At 49.4% G+C, this 17439-nt stretch overlaps 1 protein-coding gene across 2 annotated transcripts in view; it reads right to left on the minus strand.

Moving 5' to 3' along the window:
* The window catches only part of LOC138525616 (cystathionine beta-synthase-like), a 215315-nt gene that overhangs the window by 99629 nt on the left and 98247 nt on the right, over nt 1-17439 (minus strand). For both annotated transcript variants that reach the window (XM_069635662.1, XM_069635663.1), the window contains exons 3-4: nt 15696-15802; nt 6480-6614 (exon numbers count right to left, since the gene is read on the minus strand). In XM_069635662.1, the coding sequence (XP_069491763.1) occupies nt 6480-6614; nt 15696-15802 (242 nt within the window). The remainder of the gene's footprint in view (nt 1-6479; nt 6615-15695; nt 15803-17439) is intronic.

The raw sequence follows: 17439 nt of genomic DNA on the forward strand, positions 1-17439 counted from the left end.
CAGCTGCGCACATTAAGGTGGGCAACATGTGGGGGATCCCGTCAGAAGTGGAGTTGGGACCAGTCTAGCGTTAACTGCCCACTGCCAGTTGGGGTGGAAGGGGTGGCAAAAGGACAAGGAGGAAAGAGAGGAAGGGAGCTGCCGCAGAGCAGCTGCGAGAGCGACAAAGGGATAATAGAGATGTGCTTTGGCTATAATAAAGGACAGGCACGCATCCAGGCGGTTGACCCGATTTGGGGAATTCAGGTGATTTCCCCAAAAAACCACCCGACCGAGGTTTATGGAGTCACGCGAACCTCCAGGCAAATGCAGGTGCTCAGTGGAGAAACTTTGCTGAAAATGTTGGGGGGGACAGGACCTCTAAAGAAAAGGTTCCCCATTCAAATGAATGGGGACAAAATAGTGTGCCATGAAAGTTGGGGGGGACAAACACCCCCGTCCCCCCTAAAATTACGCCCATGGAGGTGCTTCATTGAGAATTAGTACCCGGCATGTCGATTCCGAGCCATACCACAGTGTAATCCCGTGTACGCATTTGCGGGCATCATGCGCCGGATTCAGTGAATCTTCCTCACTCACCTCTCCATTCATTACTACGGATCAACTGGGCCCAAAATGGCGCCATGTAGATCCGTAGGAATGAAGCAGTACACGCGTTCTAGTCTTTCTAGAACGAATGCGTACTACAGCTCGCTTTTTTCAACCGGCAAAAGAAAAGCCGATTGAAAAAAGCAACAACACAATTAGTATCCTGGGACTAAAAACCCTGGAATACTAATGGCAATAAGCCCCTCGCTGGTGGGCTATTACGGCCTAATGGTAATGCCCCCAGGGCCCCGAGGGCTTATTGCCAGAGTGAATATCTGGAAAAGGGAGCGATTGTCTTTTTTTTTTGTTTTGTTTAATTTATGAATTTATTTATTGTATTTGATAATACACCCAAGCCCAGGGGTGTCACGGCGTAGGTCACAGGAATACTCCTCAGCTTATTGGTTACAAAGATGGCACATCGTAGGTTTACAAAAGTATTTTAGATTATTGGTAACACAAAAGAGACAAGATGAAACAGGGAGTTTGGTGCAATGGTTTAGGACCAGGAACCTGGGCAGAGACTCATTGTGCAACAAGGTACAGTTGTGCGGTTAGTATTTGTTAAAGGTCCAGGTTTTGAGTAATTTCTTGAAGTGCTTGCGAGAAGGCTCATGAGTTAAGTGCCTGCAGACTAAAACGTGAGAAGCACAGCTGCCTTGCGGTGCCCTAGCGAGCACCCTAGGTGCACTGGCCATGGAAGGAAGCTGCCACCTGGGCAGATCCATTGGCTAAAGGGACCTTCTGGGCTGGAACGGGTTCAGAATGTTCGGGGGGTTTCAAGGCACCAGCAGCCGAGCCGGCGATCGTCATCAGCTCCGAGTCACACATCGCCCCCATAATATCCCCCCATTTCCCATTGTATTTCCGAGCAGCATTGAGGCCAGTGATAGAGAAACAGCACTTCCAGTCCTTGGCGGGAGCACGCATTTTGCGTCCCGTTTCGTGCAGCTTAAAAGGATGTCGCGAGGCGTTGCCCCCCCCACTTAGGTGGGCTGGGGGCGCAGCGGACACTGGGCAGTCTGCAATGTGGATGCGCCGTAGGCGAAAGGAGTGGCGCATTATCCGCTCGCCCGTTGGGTGTGAACGTTTCGGGGACCCAGCGAGGACCGTGCCCCTCGCTTGGCATGCAGCATCATGCAGCATAATGCAGCATCAATCAGCATCAATCAGCACCATTCAGCATCATTCAGCATCATGTAGCATCATTCAGCATCATGCAGCATCATGCAGCATCATTCAGCATCAATCAGCATCAATCAGCATCATTCAGCATCATTTAGCATCATGCAGCATCATGCAGCATCATGCAGCATCAATCAGCATCAATCAGCATCATGCAGCATCATTCAGCATCATGCAGCCTCATGCAGCATCATGCAGCATCAATCAGCATCATTCAGCATCATGCAGCATCATGCAGCATCATTCAGCATCATGCAGCAGCATCATTCAGCATCATGCAGCATCATGCAGCATCATTCAGCATCAATCAGCACCATGCAGCATCATTCAGCATCATTCAGCATCATGCAGCATCATTCAGCATCATGCAGCATCAATCAGCATCATGCAGCATCATTCAGCATCATGCAGCATCATGCAGCAGCATCATTCAGCATCATGCAGCATCATGCAGCATCATGCAGCATCAATCAGCATCATTCAGCATCATGCAGCATCATGCAGCATCAATCAGCATCATTCAGCATCATGCAGCATCATGCAGCATCATTCAGCAACATGCAGCATCATGCAGCATCATGCAGCATCATGTAGCATCAATCAGCATCATGCAGCATCATGCAGCATCATTCAGCATCATGCAGCAGCATCATTCAGCATCATGCAGCATCATGCAGCATCATTCAGCATCATGCAGCATCATGCCGCATCATTCAGCATCATGCAGCAGCATCATTCAGCATCATGCAGCATCATTCAGCATCATGCAGCATCATGCAGCATCATTCAGCATCAATCAGCATCATGCAGCATCATTCAGCATCATGCAGCATCATGCAGCATCATTCAGCATCATGCAGCATCGTGCAGCATCAATCAGCATCATGCAGCATCATTCAGCATCATTCAGCATCATGCAGCATCGTGCAGCATCATTCAGCATCATGCAGCAGCATCATTCAGCATCATGCAGCATCAATCAGCATCATTCAGCATCATGCAGCATCATGCAGCATCATTCAGCATCATGCAGCAGCATCATTCAGCATCATGCAGCATCATTCAGCATCAATCAACATCAATCAGCATCATGCAGCATCATGCAGCATCATGCAGCATCATGCAGCATCAATCAGCATCATTCAGCATCATTCAGCATCATGCACCATCATGCAGCATCATTCAGCATCATGCAGCAGCATCATTCAGCATCATGCAGCATCATGCAGCATCAATCAGCATCATTCAGCATCATACAGCATCATGCAGCATCAATCAGCATCATTCAGCATCATGCAGCATCATGCAGCATCATGCAGCAGCATCATTCAGCATCATGCAGCCTCATGCAGCATCATGCAGCATCAATCAGCATCATTCAGCATCATTCAGCATCATGCAGCATCATTCAGCCTCATTCAGTATCATGCAGCATCATTCAGCATCATTCAGCATTATGCAGCATCATGCAGCATCATGCAGCATCATGCAGCATCAATCAGCATCAATCAGCATCATTCAGCATCAATCAGCATCATGCAGCATCATCATTCAGCATCATGCAGCATCAATCAGCATCATTCAGCATCATGCAGCATCATGCAGCATCAATCAGCATCATTCAGCATCATTCAGCATCATGCAGCCTCATGCAGCATCATTCAGCATCATGCAGCATCATGCAGCATCAATCAGCATCATTCAGCATCATGCAGCATCATGCAGCATCAATCAGCATCAATCAGCATCATGCAGCATCATTCAGCATCATTCAGCATCATGCAGCATCATTCAGCATCATGCATCATCATGCAGCATCATGCAGCATCATGCAGCATCAATCAGCATCATTCAGCATCATGCAGCATCATGCAGCATCACGCAGCATCAATCAGCATCATTCAGCATCAAGCAGCATCATGCAGCATCACTCAGCATCATGCAGCATCATGCAGCATCCTGCAGCATCAGGCAGCATCCTGCAGCATCAATCAGCATCATGCAGCATCATTCAGCATCATGCAGCATCATGCAGCATCAATCAGCATCATTCAGCATCAATCAGCATCATGCAGCATCATGCAGCATCATGCAGCATCATTCAGCATCATGCAGCATCATGCAGCATCATTCAGCATCATGCAGCATCATGCAGCATCGTGCAGCATCGTGCAGCATCAATCAGCATCATTCAGCATCAATCAGCATCATTCAGCATCATGCAGCATCATGCAGCATCATTCGGCATCATGCAGCAGCATCATTCAGCATCATGCAGCATCATGCAGCATCATTCAGCATCAATCAACATCAATCAGCATCATGCAGCATCATGCAGCATCAATCAGCATCATGCAGCATCATGCAGCATCATTCAGCATCATGCAGCATCATTCAGCATCATGCAGCATCATGCAGCATCATTCAGCATCATGCAGCATCATTCAGCATCATTCAGCATCATGCAGCATCAATCAGCATCATGCAGCATCATTCAGCATCATGCAGCATCATGCAGCATCATTCAGCATCATTCAGCATAATGCAGCATCATGCAGCATCATGCAGCATCATTCAGCATCAATCAGCATCACGCAGCATCATGCAGCATCATGCAGCATCCTGCAGCATCAATCAGCATCACGCAGCATCATGCAGCATCATTCAGCATCATGCAGCATCATGCAGCATCATTCAGCATCATGCAGCATCATGCAGCATCATGCAGCATCATTCAGCATCATGCAGCATCATTCAGCATCATTCAGGCTCTCAGAGCAATTCTCACTCCGCTTTTCCAAGCGCCCAGCCGGGCTAAGATAGCTGCGGCTTCAATGAACAGACTGCAAATGTGCACTCTTCGCTCGGTTACATTGGCCCCCACGATCAAAAAAACCAGTGCACAATACATGTGCCGTTTTTAATCATGATGTATGCATGTTAAAAGAAGAGATACGCAAGAAATATGTTTATAAGTTATAGAGGGTTTACCCATTTTTTAACATTAATTAATCTTCTTGTCAAATTTTATCTTACATATATTTGAAATTTAACATTAATGAGTGTTTTTGTGAAATTATATTTCACATATATTTGTAATGCATGGTATATTTACAATTCTAAAATGTCTGGCTTGTTTCCAAAGAGCTTCTTTTGAAAGCAGTCCCCCAAGATGGCTGCCTCCATGTTAAAGGAAATATATATATATATTCTATCCTTAACTGGAAGCCAGTGGGCTGATCTCCTGGCATCTGATATGTGGTCCTGTTTGCCAATGTCAAGGGTAGTTTGAAGGCTGCAAAGCAGGAAGTTGCACTAGTCAAGTTTCGAGCATATTACTGCTCATGCAGCTTCCAGACGGTTAGTGGTAGTGAGGAAAGGTTTGCTGGCATTGATTATCTTAATCGCATGGCCTGATGTCGAGGTGATATGGTTAACATGGCGGGACATGGAGTGAGATGAGTCGAGGTAGACCCCAAAGGTCTCAACAGAGGGTGCGACAAGGGTCTTGTGGCCAGCGATGACAAAAGATGTGTAGCCCTAGGGGAGACTCTTCAAACGGACAGAGGCGTTCCGTTTTTTCGTAGTTGAGGCACAGACTGTGTGCAGCCATCCTAGATGGTTTTGTATATTTCGTTAATTTTGAGGGTGTCTTTCAGGTGGTTGCCAGAGAGAGTATAAGGATTTGGTTATCATCAGCGTAGTAAGTATACCAGATTTAACCGGAGACAGGTGTTGGATACGTTCGGAGAGCAAAAAGGTATAGCCTGTAATCAGCGACTATGTCGCATACGCGGTGAATCAAGTTGCGTAACTGCTGGACATATAGGCCCTGAGTCACAGAGCGTTTTCCTATGGGATTGTGCCATTATAAAACACTTCCATGAATTAGGCCCATAATGTGTTATTGGGCTAGTTTGGATGCATTAAGAATTAACCATTTAAAGGCCTATTGTCACAACGTTGATAAAAATGAAACCAAGTACTCTCTGGAAAGGCTTATTTGAAGGGAATTATGCTAAACTCATGTATTTACATGATGCCATTTTATGACTACGTTATTGACATTTTAAGGGAACTATCAAATGATACATTGTAGTTTTAATTCATGTGCTGGGGCCGATTTGGATTTAAATGTTTGATTTTTATGTATGTTGTGGTTGTATATGTACAAATCCTTAACTGGATATAAGTATAATACAAAAATTAAATAAAACAAAACCCACTTATAATTACAGTGCAACCCGAGCATTTAAACTAGCGTGGACCTCCCAGAAGACTCCAAGATTCTGGATTAGATCTAGAGGGGAGGGTGACTGAGATGGGGCACCAAACAGATGGTGCGGTCCAGCGTGGAGGGGCTGAGCTTTACAGCCATTCAGCTGAAGGCCGTCGCTTCTAAGCCAATCACAGACTCTTTCCAGACCCCTAGAAAAAGCAGCAAACTCATCTGGCCCACTAACCTGCCTGGCTCCACAGGTAAGTCACTAGAGGTGTCTTTACAGGCGAGCCAGGAGAAGGCTTATCTGTGCACTTCCCAGAGTTCTCACAGGTAAGTCAGTCGGATGGTACACACTGCAGCGATCCCACCTGTCAGCCATTAGAAGGTGGTGTCTCACTCAAGTAACATAGTTTGGAAATACAGCTAAAGATGGCGGCCAGCCACTACACCATTGCAGCATTGCCTCAGTGATAGCGCCTCCTACCTGTGTTTCCAGATGTGGGTTCGATGATGGTGTCGCCCGGCTTCATGATACCTCTCCTCTCCGCCTCTTCCACCATCCGCAGGCTGGGCCGGTCCTTCACACTGCCCCCTGGGTTGAAAAACTCACACTTTGCCACTGCAACAAAACAGTGCAGCCCTGGTTAGCGAACACAGATAAAGAGCAAAGCACACTGGCACAGTCACGCCTGCAGGCAGCAGTGGGGGGCAGAGGGGGAGCAGCTAAGAGCCTGAAAATATTCCAGGCCAGGCCAGAGTGGCTATTCCTGACACATGTTCCTCACACCCGTGCCTTGTCCATGTTTCCTCCATGTTTTGCATTCATATGTTCCATCCACTCACTCCTTTCCCATGTTTCTTGCACATATTTCATGCACATGTTACATTTAATTCATCATGCCTGTTCCCCAAAACTTGACCTTGCGTCTGTTCGCTCATGTATGTTTCATGATCATGTTTACCTGTTCCTGATACCAGCCTCCGCCATCTTATTCCATGCACCTGTTCATTGCACCTTTTACCCACAACTATTGCTTGTGCATGTTCCTTGTGCATGTTTCATACACATGATCTCCCTGTCCCTGGGCCTCCTCACGAGTTGGGCGCTAAGCGGGTGCTATTTCCACCGAGCAGAAACAGCATTACCATCGGAACCCATGGCACAAATAGTGCTGTATCACAAGTATGTGGGCACGTGCATCGGGGCCCGGGAGTGACGCTAATTGAGTTGGCGAAAAACAGTGCCAAAAGTACGTCACCGCTGAAAAATGCAGTGCAATTAGCAGTACCATCCTCTGGCGGCGCAATCAGCGCTGGCGCTATTAGTGTCGGCCGGGAAACGTGTCACTGGTGGAATGGGAAGCACTGCAGTGGCCATTTTGAAAATCACAATCCATCAAATATCAAAGCCCCCAGCAGCCGTCCACTCAATCTAAATAGCTAGAATGTCCCAGGAGAGGGTCAGGGGCAAGGCAGCACACAATCGGGTCAGAACGCCCAAATGTACAGAGGGGGGCTGGTGGATGTGGTTATGGCCCAACATGAGGAGCTGTATGTGTGAGGCAGCATAAACCCTCTGGCCAGCACTGCACCAACATCTGGCAGATGGTGAGCCAGAAGTTCAATGGAGTTGCCTGCGTCCTCCGGGACGGGGAAGACTGCAGGGAGAGGTGGATCGACCGGCAGATCTGGGGACTGCTGCCCCAGCACAGGCAGGATACCATGGCCACCGGTGGAGGGACAGTGCCAGCACTTGCACTGATGCCGTGGGAGGAGAAGTGCAGCTCAGTGCTTGATATGGAGGGCGTCAGAGGTGCAGAGGCAGGAGCCGGCAGCCAGGAGGCAGAAGGTTGAGTCAACTGCCCCTCCCCCAATGATGTGCATGCAACAATGTCAGCACAGTATGCCCCAGAGGACAGACCCATGAGCCGGGCATTGCAACAGGGGGAAGGGAGTGGGTGCCACATCAGCCCCCTACAGCAGCATCCATGTGCCAGTGCACCAAGGCCACCCCTGTGAGGAGTCAGAGCAGTGGGGGAGGGCAAACATGGGACCCATCCAAGTGCCATGCACCACACACCCATGGCAGGAGCACAGCAGCGCCCCATAGGGACATGACAGTGCCATGTACCCTGCCCCCCCCAAACCATGCGCGTTGGCAACGTTGGGCCATGGGGATCAGATGCATGCAAGCCAGGTAACAGCGAGGCCAGCAACCTCCTCTTGCCATCCCCTCAGTGGCTAAATGCAGACCCCCTGTGGGCACCTCCCCTTTCGGCACACGTTCCCATCATTGTCAATCCAATTGCAAACACCCCGGACCGGCCTGTGCATCAGAACTATAGCATGTGGCCCCAAATATCACCATGTATACATTGTAATGCGTGCCAAAACACGTGGGTGTATGTGACCTCAGTCCAATACCTCTGCCGCTGTGGACACTGACACAGAGGGTACACCTGCACCCACTGTGACATTGGAGGAACAGGGGACTAGTAGCAGTGACAGTGACCATGTGGCAGTGCCCGCAACCCCAGACTTTGCGATTTTTCAGCTGAAAGTTAGAGGACTTGGAGGCAAATCCTCCATTCCAAGGCCAAACTCGGAATATGGCAGAGTAGTTAAAGGGGCGGTAATTCCATTACCGCCACTTTTTTACCACTCCACCATTCTTGTAATAAGGGGCTTAGTCTGGAATAAACCTTCCTTCAGCGGTGAAACATGGCTTTGCTGGAGTTGATCTGTATTCGTAACAAACCATATTCGGGTTCCTCCACACATACACTCAAGGGGAAATGCCTGGCGTCTCTTGCGTGCGCCGCCGCTGCTGGTCCAGTGCAATATATAGTAAGGGGGCCTCACCAACATTTTGGACCCTGGTCTCACCACACCGTGTGACAGCCCTGCTTACCGATTTCCTGCCGTTGCAGGAATCTGGCATCCGGGCTGCGCGTTCTCGCTCACACGTAGCGCGTGGCTGGGCTTGCACGCAAGCAGGGTGCTGCTGGAACTTAGCACAAGTGCTCATAAACATCGTGAGAGGCTCGCACTGTAGTATTATCCACAGTACCAATCAGCAACATTGTGTTGACTCAAGAGTGTGGAGAGTGGCATACACGTGTGTGGCTTGTGATTGCGCCCGTGGGGCACGGGGTCTTCAGCGTGATTGCAGAAGAGGCCTGCTCGGCTTCAGGATGTGTGGATGCATTTCCTCCTCTCCCTCCGAGCCATGGCCTGCTCCCCTCAGCCATGCAGCATAGCGGTGGCTAGCTTGGGTTGTGGTAAGGCCTCTGCTCGCAGCATGTTGGTCTCACATTGTGTGGCCTCTTCCTCCGCTTATTGTTGTTATTTGGGAATTGTTTTCCTTTTCCTGTTTCAAGTTAGCTTTGAATAAAAGGTGCGGGTCTGGTCAGTCCCCAGGGGCAATGGAGGAGTTATGCAGAAGGCTGTGGAGGGCGGTGTTCCTGTTAAGCAGCAACCTTCAGTTAGTAGGACAGAGGTTAGACTTAGGGTAACACATAGAGTGATGCAAAGGTCCATGGGTAATGTCCTGTGGCAGCTTAACAATACTTTGGCCTCTGCCTTGACCGCCTTATCCCTGATTTTCTGATGTGGTCTGTTGCAGAGCCAGGGGTGGTTCCTGTACCTAAAGGGTCTATGTAGGGCAAGTGTCTGGCCAAGACCAAACTTATTGAGGAATTTCAGGGGAAAGAGGTATCCCCCGACAAGGTTCCCAATCCCCAGTCCGGTATGAGAAGTAGAGGTAACATAGGCTCCAAGGGGAGTAACAGTAAGGGTCCCTCCCCCTCAGGGCCCTCTTCTTTCTCATTGGAGGATTCAGATTCCACGTCTAAGCGGAAGAAAGTAACGAGGGAAGGGCCTAGTGAAAAGCAAAACAGTTCTTAGAGATGTACTGTGAGCCTAGCACTCTCCAGCATCCGCGCTCAGCGGAATGGCCCCCGTCACGGGGGGCGGGATCCTTTCTGAAGCGCTGGGTCCTGGAAACCTGTGGAGAAGGATGACCGTAATAAGCTTCGGTCAGGACGTCCACAGCCTAGCCTTCTGGACAAGGTGGTCCAAACACCTGAAACTGGCTCACCCACAGTAGTTCTTCTTACAAAAAAGGGGAAAGATCCCAGGAAGGGGATAGACAAGGCGGTAACGTCTTGACAAGACAAGCTATTGGTTGTGCTGTGGCCTCTGACCCAGGTGTTTGAAGTGCTGGTGGAGCATGTAGTCTGTGACACCCCCTTGATATCACTGTCGGTGCTGGGATTATCGCAGGGCCCAGGATCCATCCCGTGAAATGACCACTGTATTATGATGAGTGTCCTGCTTCTCCCCGCCCTCCCCCCCATTAATGTCCACGAACGTAGGGATTGAGTCCCCCGGGAGGGAGCCCAGGATTCTGTGTGCGTCTTGTCTCTTGAGCGTAATGCTCCTCTCCAGGATGAACGTATGTCCCTATCCCTCCAGTTTCTTATTTCCAATCCCTTCATCATTCTGAAGCTTGTCCTGCCTATAGATTCCAAGCTGTTTCTTAAGGCATCAGAAGCCCCTGAATCCATCTGCCACCAGCTCCAGAAGCAGGTGCATTGAGTTACTTTGCATATTTATGGTCAAGAGTTTGATTCAGTTGCTAATTCAGCTCTTCTGTAATTTACACACCCATCTCCAACCCTCCTCTAAATTCTCGCCTTCTATGATATGATATGATATGATATGATAAGTCATTTATAACGCAACTGCACACAAGTGTGTCTAGGCGCGAGATGACAAGGGAGGGAAGACAAAGGGAGGACAATACAAACGATCTTACTAGGCCTTGTGTCATTCAGATCGTGCACGTGCGAGGGGCGGGGAGTGGCAAAAACATGGTAAGAGCTTCCAGGGTGGTGGATCAAGTAAGTGCAGGGAGGCAGGGGACTGTAGGGTTGCAGATACCGTCCCTAACTGGGTCAGAGGGCCAATGGTAGTGCAAGGGATACTGGTTGTGCACAAGCCTGGTGCTCGTGACGTTCAGTAGGTGGCCAGGTAACCAGTTAGTGCAGCAGACAGAAAGAAAAGGAGAGACGGCAGAAGCAAAAAGGAAGGTCTTGAGTTGCTTCTGGAACCTTAGCTGGTCCTGCTCAAGTTTAAGAGAGGCAGGGAAGCTGTTCCAGAGGGAGGCCCCAGCCGAGAACAGAGATCTACCCCCACTTTCTGCCTGGAGAAGCGTCTGATCCTCAGAGAGTTGGAGGTGGATGAGCGGAAGGCTCGGGAAGGAAGATGTTTAGAAAGAGAAAGTTGGATTTAGTGTGGTCCCCAGCCCCAGACATCCTTGTGGACGATGCAGAGGGTCTTAAACTTGCTCCTTGCAGCCAAGGGGAGCCAGTGGAGAGAAATTTAGGGATGGAGAGATCCCTGTGCTTGAGGCCAAGAACAAGTCTTGCAGTCCTGTTCTGGATTAGTTGCAAAGGGTAAAGGGTAGAAGCAGGCAGATTTAGGAAGGGGCTGTTGCAATAGTCCAGCCTAGAGAGAAGCAGGGTTCTGGAGACAGTAAGCTTCTGCGGGAAGGAGAGGAAAGGCAGAGAAGACCTCTGAGGAGGTGCAGTTGGTAGTGTGACTTCTTAGAGACGTCAAAGATGTAAGGAGAGAAGGAGAGGGTGGAGTCGAAGATGACCCCAAGGTTCTTCGGCTCACAGGAAGGTAAGGGTAGATAGCCCAGGGTGAGCAGCCACAGTGAAAGAGGGAAAGTGGGAGCAGGGGTCCCAATGAGAAGGATCTCAGACTTTCTGGCATTAAGGCAAAGATCGTTGGAGGCACACCATTCCTGAATTGCAGATAGACAGTCAGGAATGAGCGAGAGATCAGAGGAGGGTGCGGGAAGCCTGAAGGAGAGCTGAGTGTCATCTACATAACACTGAAAGTTAGAACAGAAGGTAGAGATGAGGGGGCCAGAGGTGCCAAGTAATGGTTGAAGAGCCAGGGTGAGAGGTTAGAGCCCTGGGGAACACCACATGTAGAGATAGTGGTGGTAGAGAGAAATGACCCAAGTTGGTTCTGGGAGGGTCGATCAGAGAGAAAGGAGGTCAACCAAGCTAGGGCTTGACCTCTGATGCCGAGGTTGCCACAGAGACGATTGATCAGGAAGGCGTGGTTGATGTATCAGAAGCAGAGGATAGATCAAGGAAAATGAGGACAGAAGGAAGGTTAGAATCAAAGTTGGAGAGCAGGTCTTCACGGGTGTTTAGGAGAGCGGTTTCCCTGCTTCTGGCTGCTCTGAAGCCAGACTGCTGGTCATGGAGACAACCAACAGATTCAGTATGTAGATTAAGCTGGGAGATGGCCAGCTTTTCCAGGAGTTTGCCCAGGAAAGGAGTAATGGAAATCAGGTGATAGTTTTCCGGAGAGGAAGGATCGGCAGAGGGTTTCTTAAAGAGGGGGTGCACAAGGGAGTGCTTTAGGGGAAGGGAAGGCTCCAATGGCAAAAGAGTGATTGCAGAAAACGGCCAAGGCTGGAGCAAGGTTGTCGATGTGGTACTTAATGGTTCTGGAGGAGCAGGGGAGCATCTGCTTTGACAAGACTTTCATAGATCGGGCTTGTCTATAAACATCATCATGAGTGAAAACGGGAAAGGATGAGAAAGGAGGAGGAGAGGAGGCCGGGAAGAGGCTGGGAATTGTAGAGGGAAAGGAAGAGGAGAGAGTGGACAGGATGTCCTGAGTTTTAGTGGTGAAGTGAGAAGCCAGTGCCGTGCAAAGGGCCTGTGAGGGAACAGGAGAGGTGGAGACTGCAGCAGGATTGGCCAGCTCCTTGCAGATTTGGAAAAGTTCGGCAGAGTTGTTAGAGGCTGCAGAGATGCAGGCTTGGATGTAAGCTCTCTTCTTGGACAGGACAGAGAGTCTATATTGCCTTTGGAGCAGGCGGCAGGCAGTTGGTCAGAGGATGCGCCTGATGCCCTCCACTTCCACTCAGCTGCCCTACACTTGCATTTAAGGGTGGTGAGGTCAGAGTCATATTAAGAGTTGCACTTGGAGGTGGGCTTCAAACGGATCCTCGTGACAGGGGCAAGTACATCAAGAGTGTTAGAGATGGAGAGATGAAGGTTGGCGAGATCTGTGTCAAAGTGTGAGTCAGCCAAAGGTGTAGGAGGAGGAGAGAAGGTAGCAGCGAAAGCCTCAACTAACACACGCTTCATGGGCCGGATGACCGAGGAGGTGGGTGGCAGTGCTGGGGTCAGCTTTACCTGGGGGACAGAGGGACAGGTGAGAGAACCGAAGAAAGTGGTCAGTCCAAGGGAGAGGAGTGGTGAGAGGGTTGGACAGGGGATGTCTGACGAGATAAGAACATCCAGGGTGTGCCCGTTAGAGTGTGTTGGGCCAGAGGGAAGAATAGAGAGAGAGAGAGAGCGTCATAAAGATTGCAAAAGAGCCCAGAGGAGGGGCTAGAAGCATCCAAGTGGATGTTAAGGTCTCTGAGGAGGAGAAGTTGAGAGGTAGAGACAAGGAGGGAGGAGGAGATGTCGGCCCACTCGGAGAGAAAGAGGGCGACCTGGCCATGTGGCCTGTAGATGGTGGCCACAGTCAGGGAGAGGCCTGGAGAGATAGAGAGCCTGCAGATCCGGCTTTCAAATGAGTAGTAGGCCTGTATAGGAATGACAGAAGCTTCTCGTTCGGAGAGGATCTTGTAGCCATCAGGAAGGAAAGTGTCAAAACTTGTGACAGAGCTGGCTGTGAACTAAGTCTCGGTGACACCGAGTAAATCCAAATCAAGCTGTCCCAAGAGATGGCAGATGTCAGAGGAGTGTTTGACAGCAGAGCGAGGGTTAAGAGTAGCAACATGGAGCAGATTGCCACATTTGAAAGACTTCCGTAGAGGTGTACAGGCCTGTGGCATGCCCTGAGCAGGTGTTAGAGGTGCCCAAGAGTGGGCAGAGGAGGAAGAAGGATAAGGCAGAGTAGTGAGAGAGGAAGAAGAGGGTGCCAGAGAGGTGGCGGAGGAAGGAGGGGGTAGAACAGCCAGAGCAGTTGAGGTGGGTGCCAGAGAGCTGGCAGAAAATGGTTTATAGTCAAGAAATTGAAAAAAAAAATCGAACAGCAAAAAATTCGAAAAAATAATGTCGAATTCAAAAATGTCGAAATCACATACATATAATAGAAAAAGTCATTAATTCGAAAATAAAATGTCGAAAAAAAAATCGAAAAACCAATGCTAAAATTACAACGTAAAATGTCACAAATACTAACGTTTTGTTATGGGGGACCCCCCAACCCCCCCATCCAAAACCCCTACCCCAACCCCCTCCCTCCTCCCCATCCCCCCCATCCCACATGGATATACCTTTAATTATTTTAAAAACAATGTTTAATAAAATATTAATTAATCAATTATGAAAACCCCCCATCCCAAACCCCTACCCCAACCCCCCCTCCTCCCCATCCCCCCCCATCCCCCATGGATATACCTTTAATTATTTTAAAAAAATGTTTAATAAAATATTTATTAATTAATTATTAAAACATTAATTCGAAAAAATCGAAAAAAAATCGATTTTTTTGTATTTCAACATTATTATTTTCGAATAAATATTTTTGACATTTTGACTTTCGAAAATATTGCATTCGAAAATATGACTGGACACCGCAGAAAACAGTGGCAGAAGAGCCAGAGAGGTGTCGGTAGGAGTAGCAGGAGAAGGAAGGAAGTTGATAAGACGCAGGAAGCATCTATCGAAAAGGAGGAGATTGGGCTGAGGGCCCTGGACCAAAACGGTGCCATTCAGATAGACATTAATGATGGTCTTGGAGGAGTGGAAGGGGCCAGGAGGGCTTCCCACTGAGTGCCACCATCAGGAGAGGAGGAAAAAGGAGAGAGAACATAGACCATGAAGGAGGTCCATAGGCCTGGAGAGGGAACGACAAAGAGGATGTTGGTGAGGGTCTGCCTGGAGGAAGGGCTGGTGTAGGAATCAGCAATAGGGAGGCCTGGGATGGAGACCAGGATATCTCTTTTGAGCTTCTTTCTATGAGAGATAGGGTAGGGGATAGGGTAGTAGTTCGAGAAGACAGGGGAGGCTGAGAGCACCATGGAGAGGCTGATAGCAAGGAGGAGGAGGCAGCCCAAGCAGGAGGGGGGGGGGTGCGAGGCGAAGAGCAAAGAGGAGGAGGCAGGCCAAGCGGAGGGGGAGGTGCGAGGCGGAGAGCAAAGAGGAGGAGGAGGAGGTAGCCCAAGCAGGAGGGTGTGGGGCGGAGGGGTCACACAAAGGGGAAGGCATAAGAGGAGGACGGGTACAGTGAGCACAGAGCACCATAACAACAATAATCGCAATTAGTGGGGGGGGCCTAAAGAGAAGGAGACAGTGAAATAACATCTGATAATACAATCTGAGGGTGAACAAGAGAGTGAGCGGGGAATGCAAATACAGTGCAAAATACGCAGAACACTAGTACCCCTGGGGGAGCTAGAAGAGAATGAAAACAATGCAGCAAATAAAGAGTAAATAGTCACAGCTGGGGGGGGTCCTGGAGAGGGAAGGAAGCGAAGGCCCCAAGGGGTGAGGGCAAGCGGAGCCTAAATTGCGGGGAGGTGGGGGGAAGCGCACATGGAGAGGGGTAGAGAGGGGAAAGGACGCACAAGGCGGGAAAAGCTGATGGAAAGCTCGCAGTGTTAAGGCACGAAAGAAACTCTGCTCCTTTCCGCCCCCAGTTGGCTACTCACAGAGCTCACACTGGAGTCCATAGGCCTTCTCTATCTTGGCCATTCGAACCAGCGGCGTTTCTCCCACCAGCGAAAGGATGTTTGGCGAAATCTTCAGTTCCTGTGACCTGGGCAGGAAAGGCATGAAATGAAAATGTGACAAGTTTAGAAAAATTTTAACTTGTTTTTCTCCTCCTCCCCTTGAACATTGTAAAGCGCTCTGAGACCCCACGGGTAGAGGCCAGCGCTGTATAAAAGTGTAAGTACATGAATACTTACACTACCTTTACCTTGCCTTTTCACAGTTCCTGAATTGTTGTTCTTTCAGTTAAAGCCTGCCTGTGTATTAGACTCCATAGGTCCTTCCTAGATAATAGCCTGCAGTGAACCAAGGCGTCCATCCCTGTGAAGTGCTGCTTTCTAGCTGGGTGTGGGGGAGCATATGCTCTGGAAGCGGAGAAGCACATAGGCACCTCATTATGCATGTGCATTGTTCTTAAAAGCTCTGGCAGAACCTCGGTGCACAAATATGATATGATATGATCGTTTATTTATATAGCGCCTATACACAATGTGTTTCAAAGCGCTTCAAGGCAAGGGAGGGAACAAGGGAAAATACAACTACATTCTTACAGGCCATGAACAGTAAGGATGTGAAATGAACTATCGTACTCGGCCTGACGACATTTCAGATAGTGCAAGAGCTAAGACATAGAAAAGGAAGGGAGGGGGAGAGTGGGAAGGAAATGGAAACAGACAGGCGACTACCGTACTAGGCCTGACGACATTTCTGGTAGAGCCGGAGAAAAACAAAAGGTGAGAGAGAGGGGTGCAGAAAAGAGGGGGGGGACAAAACAAGCAACTATCGTACTAGTCCTGACGACATTTCAGACAGTGCTGGAGGGAGGGGGGCAGGGACAGTAAGGGGATGGGGGAGCGACAGACGAGGTTGCTATCATACTAGGTCCAGGGACAATTCTGATAGAGTAAATGCACATGTATTTCTTGGGGTGGTCTTCCTTTGCCCACCCTACTAACATGGCCCTCTATCCCACCAGATGCAGCTCCTTAAAATGCGTAATACATGCGTAATACCCCATACTAAGTCTGCCTACCGCTGCTGGGGGTCAGGGTTGGGAGGGATGAGTTAGGGTTAGGGGCATGGTTTGGGGTCAGGGTCATGGCGGATGGGTTGGGGTTAGAGTTGGGGTCAGGGTTGGGGTGAGGTCAGGGTTAGGAGGGATGGGCTGAGTTAGGGTTAGGCTTGGGGTTAGGGTTGGGGTCAGGGTTAGGAGGGATGGGCTGTGTTAGGGTAAGGGTCAGGGTCAGAGTTAGGGTTGGGGTCAGAAGGGATGGGTTGAGTTAGGGTTCCAGTTATGATTAGGGTCAAGGTTAGGCATGGGATCAGGGTTAGGAGGGATGAGTTGAGTTAGGGTTAGGGTTGGGGTCAGGGTTAGCAGGGATGGGTTTGGGTTAGGGTCGAGGTCAGGGTTGAGAAGGATGGGTTAGGGTTAGAGTTAGGGTTAGGGTTAAGAGGGATGGGTTGAGTTAAGGTTGAGGTTTGGTTAGGGTTAAGAGGGATGGGTTGAGTTAAGGTTGGGGTTGGGTTAGGGTTAGGAGGGATGGGTTTAGTTAAGGTTGGGGTTGGGTTATGGTTAGGAGGGATGGGTTGAGTTAAGGTTGGGGTTGGGTTATGGTTAGGCGGGATGGGTTGAGTTAAGGTTGGGGTTGGGCTTAGGGTTAGGAGGGATGGGTTAGGGTTAGA

This window comes from Ambystoma mexicanum, chromosome 7p (assembly GCF_040938575.1).
Source record: "Ambystoma mexicanum isolate Mex_15411 chromosome 7p, UKY_AmexF1_1, whole genome shotgun sequence".
NCBI lineage: Eukaryota > Metazoa > Chordata > Amphibia > Caudata > Ambystomatidae > Ambystoma > Ambystoma mexicanum.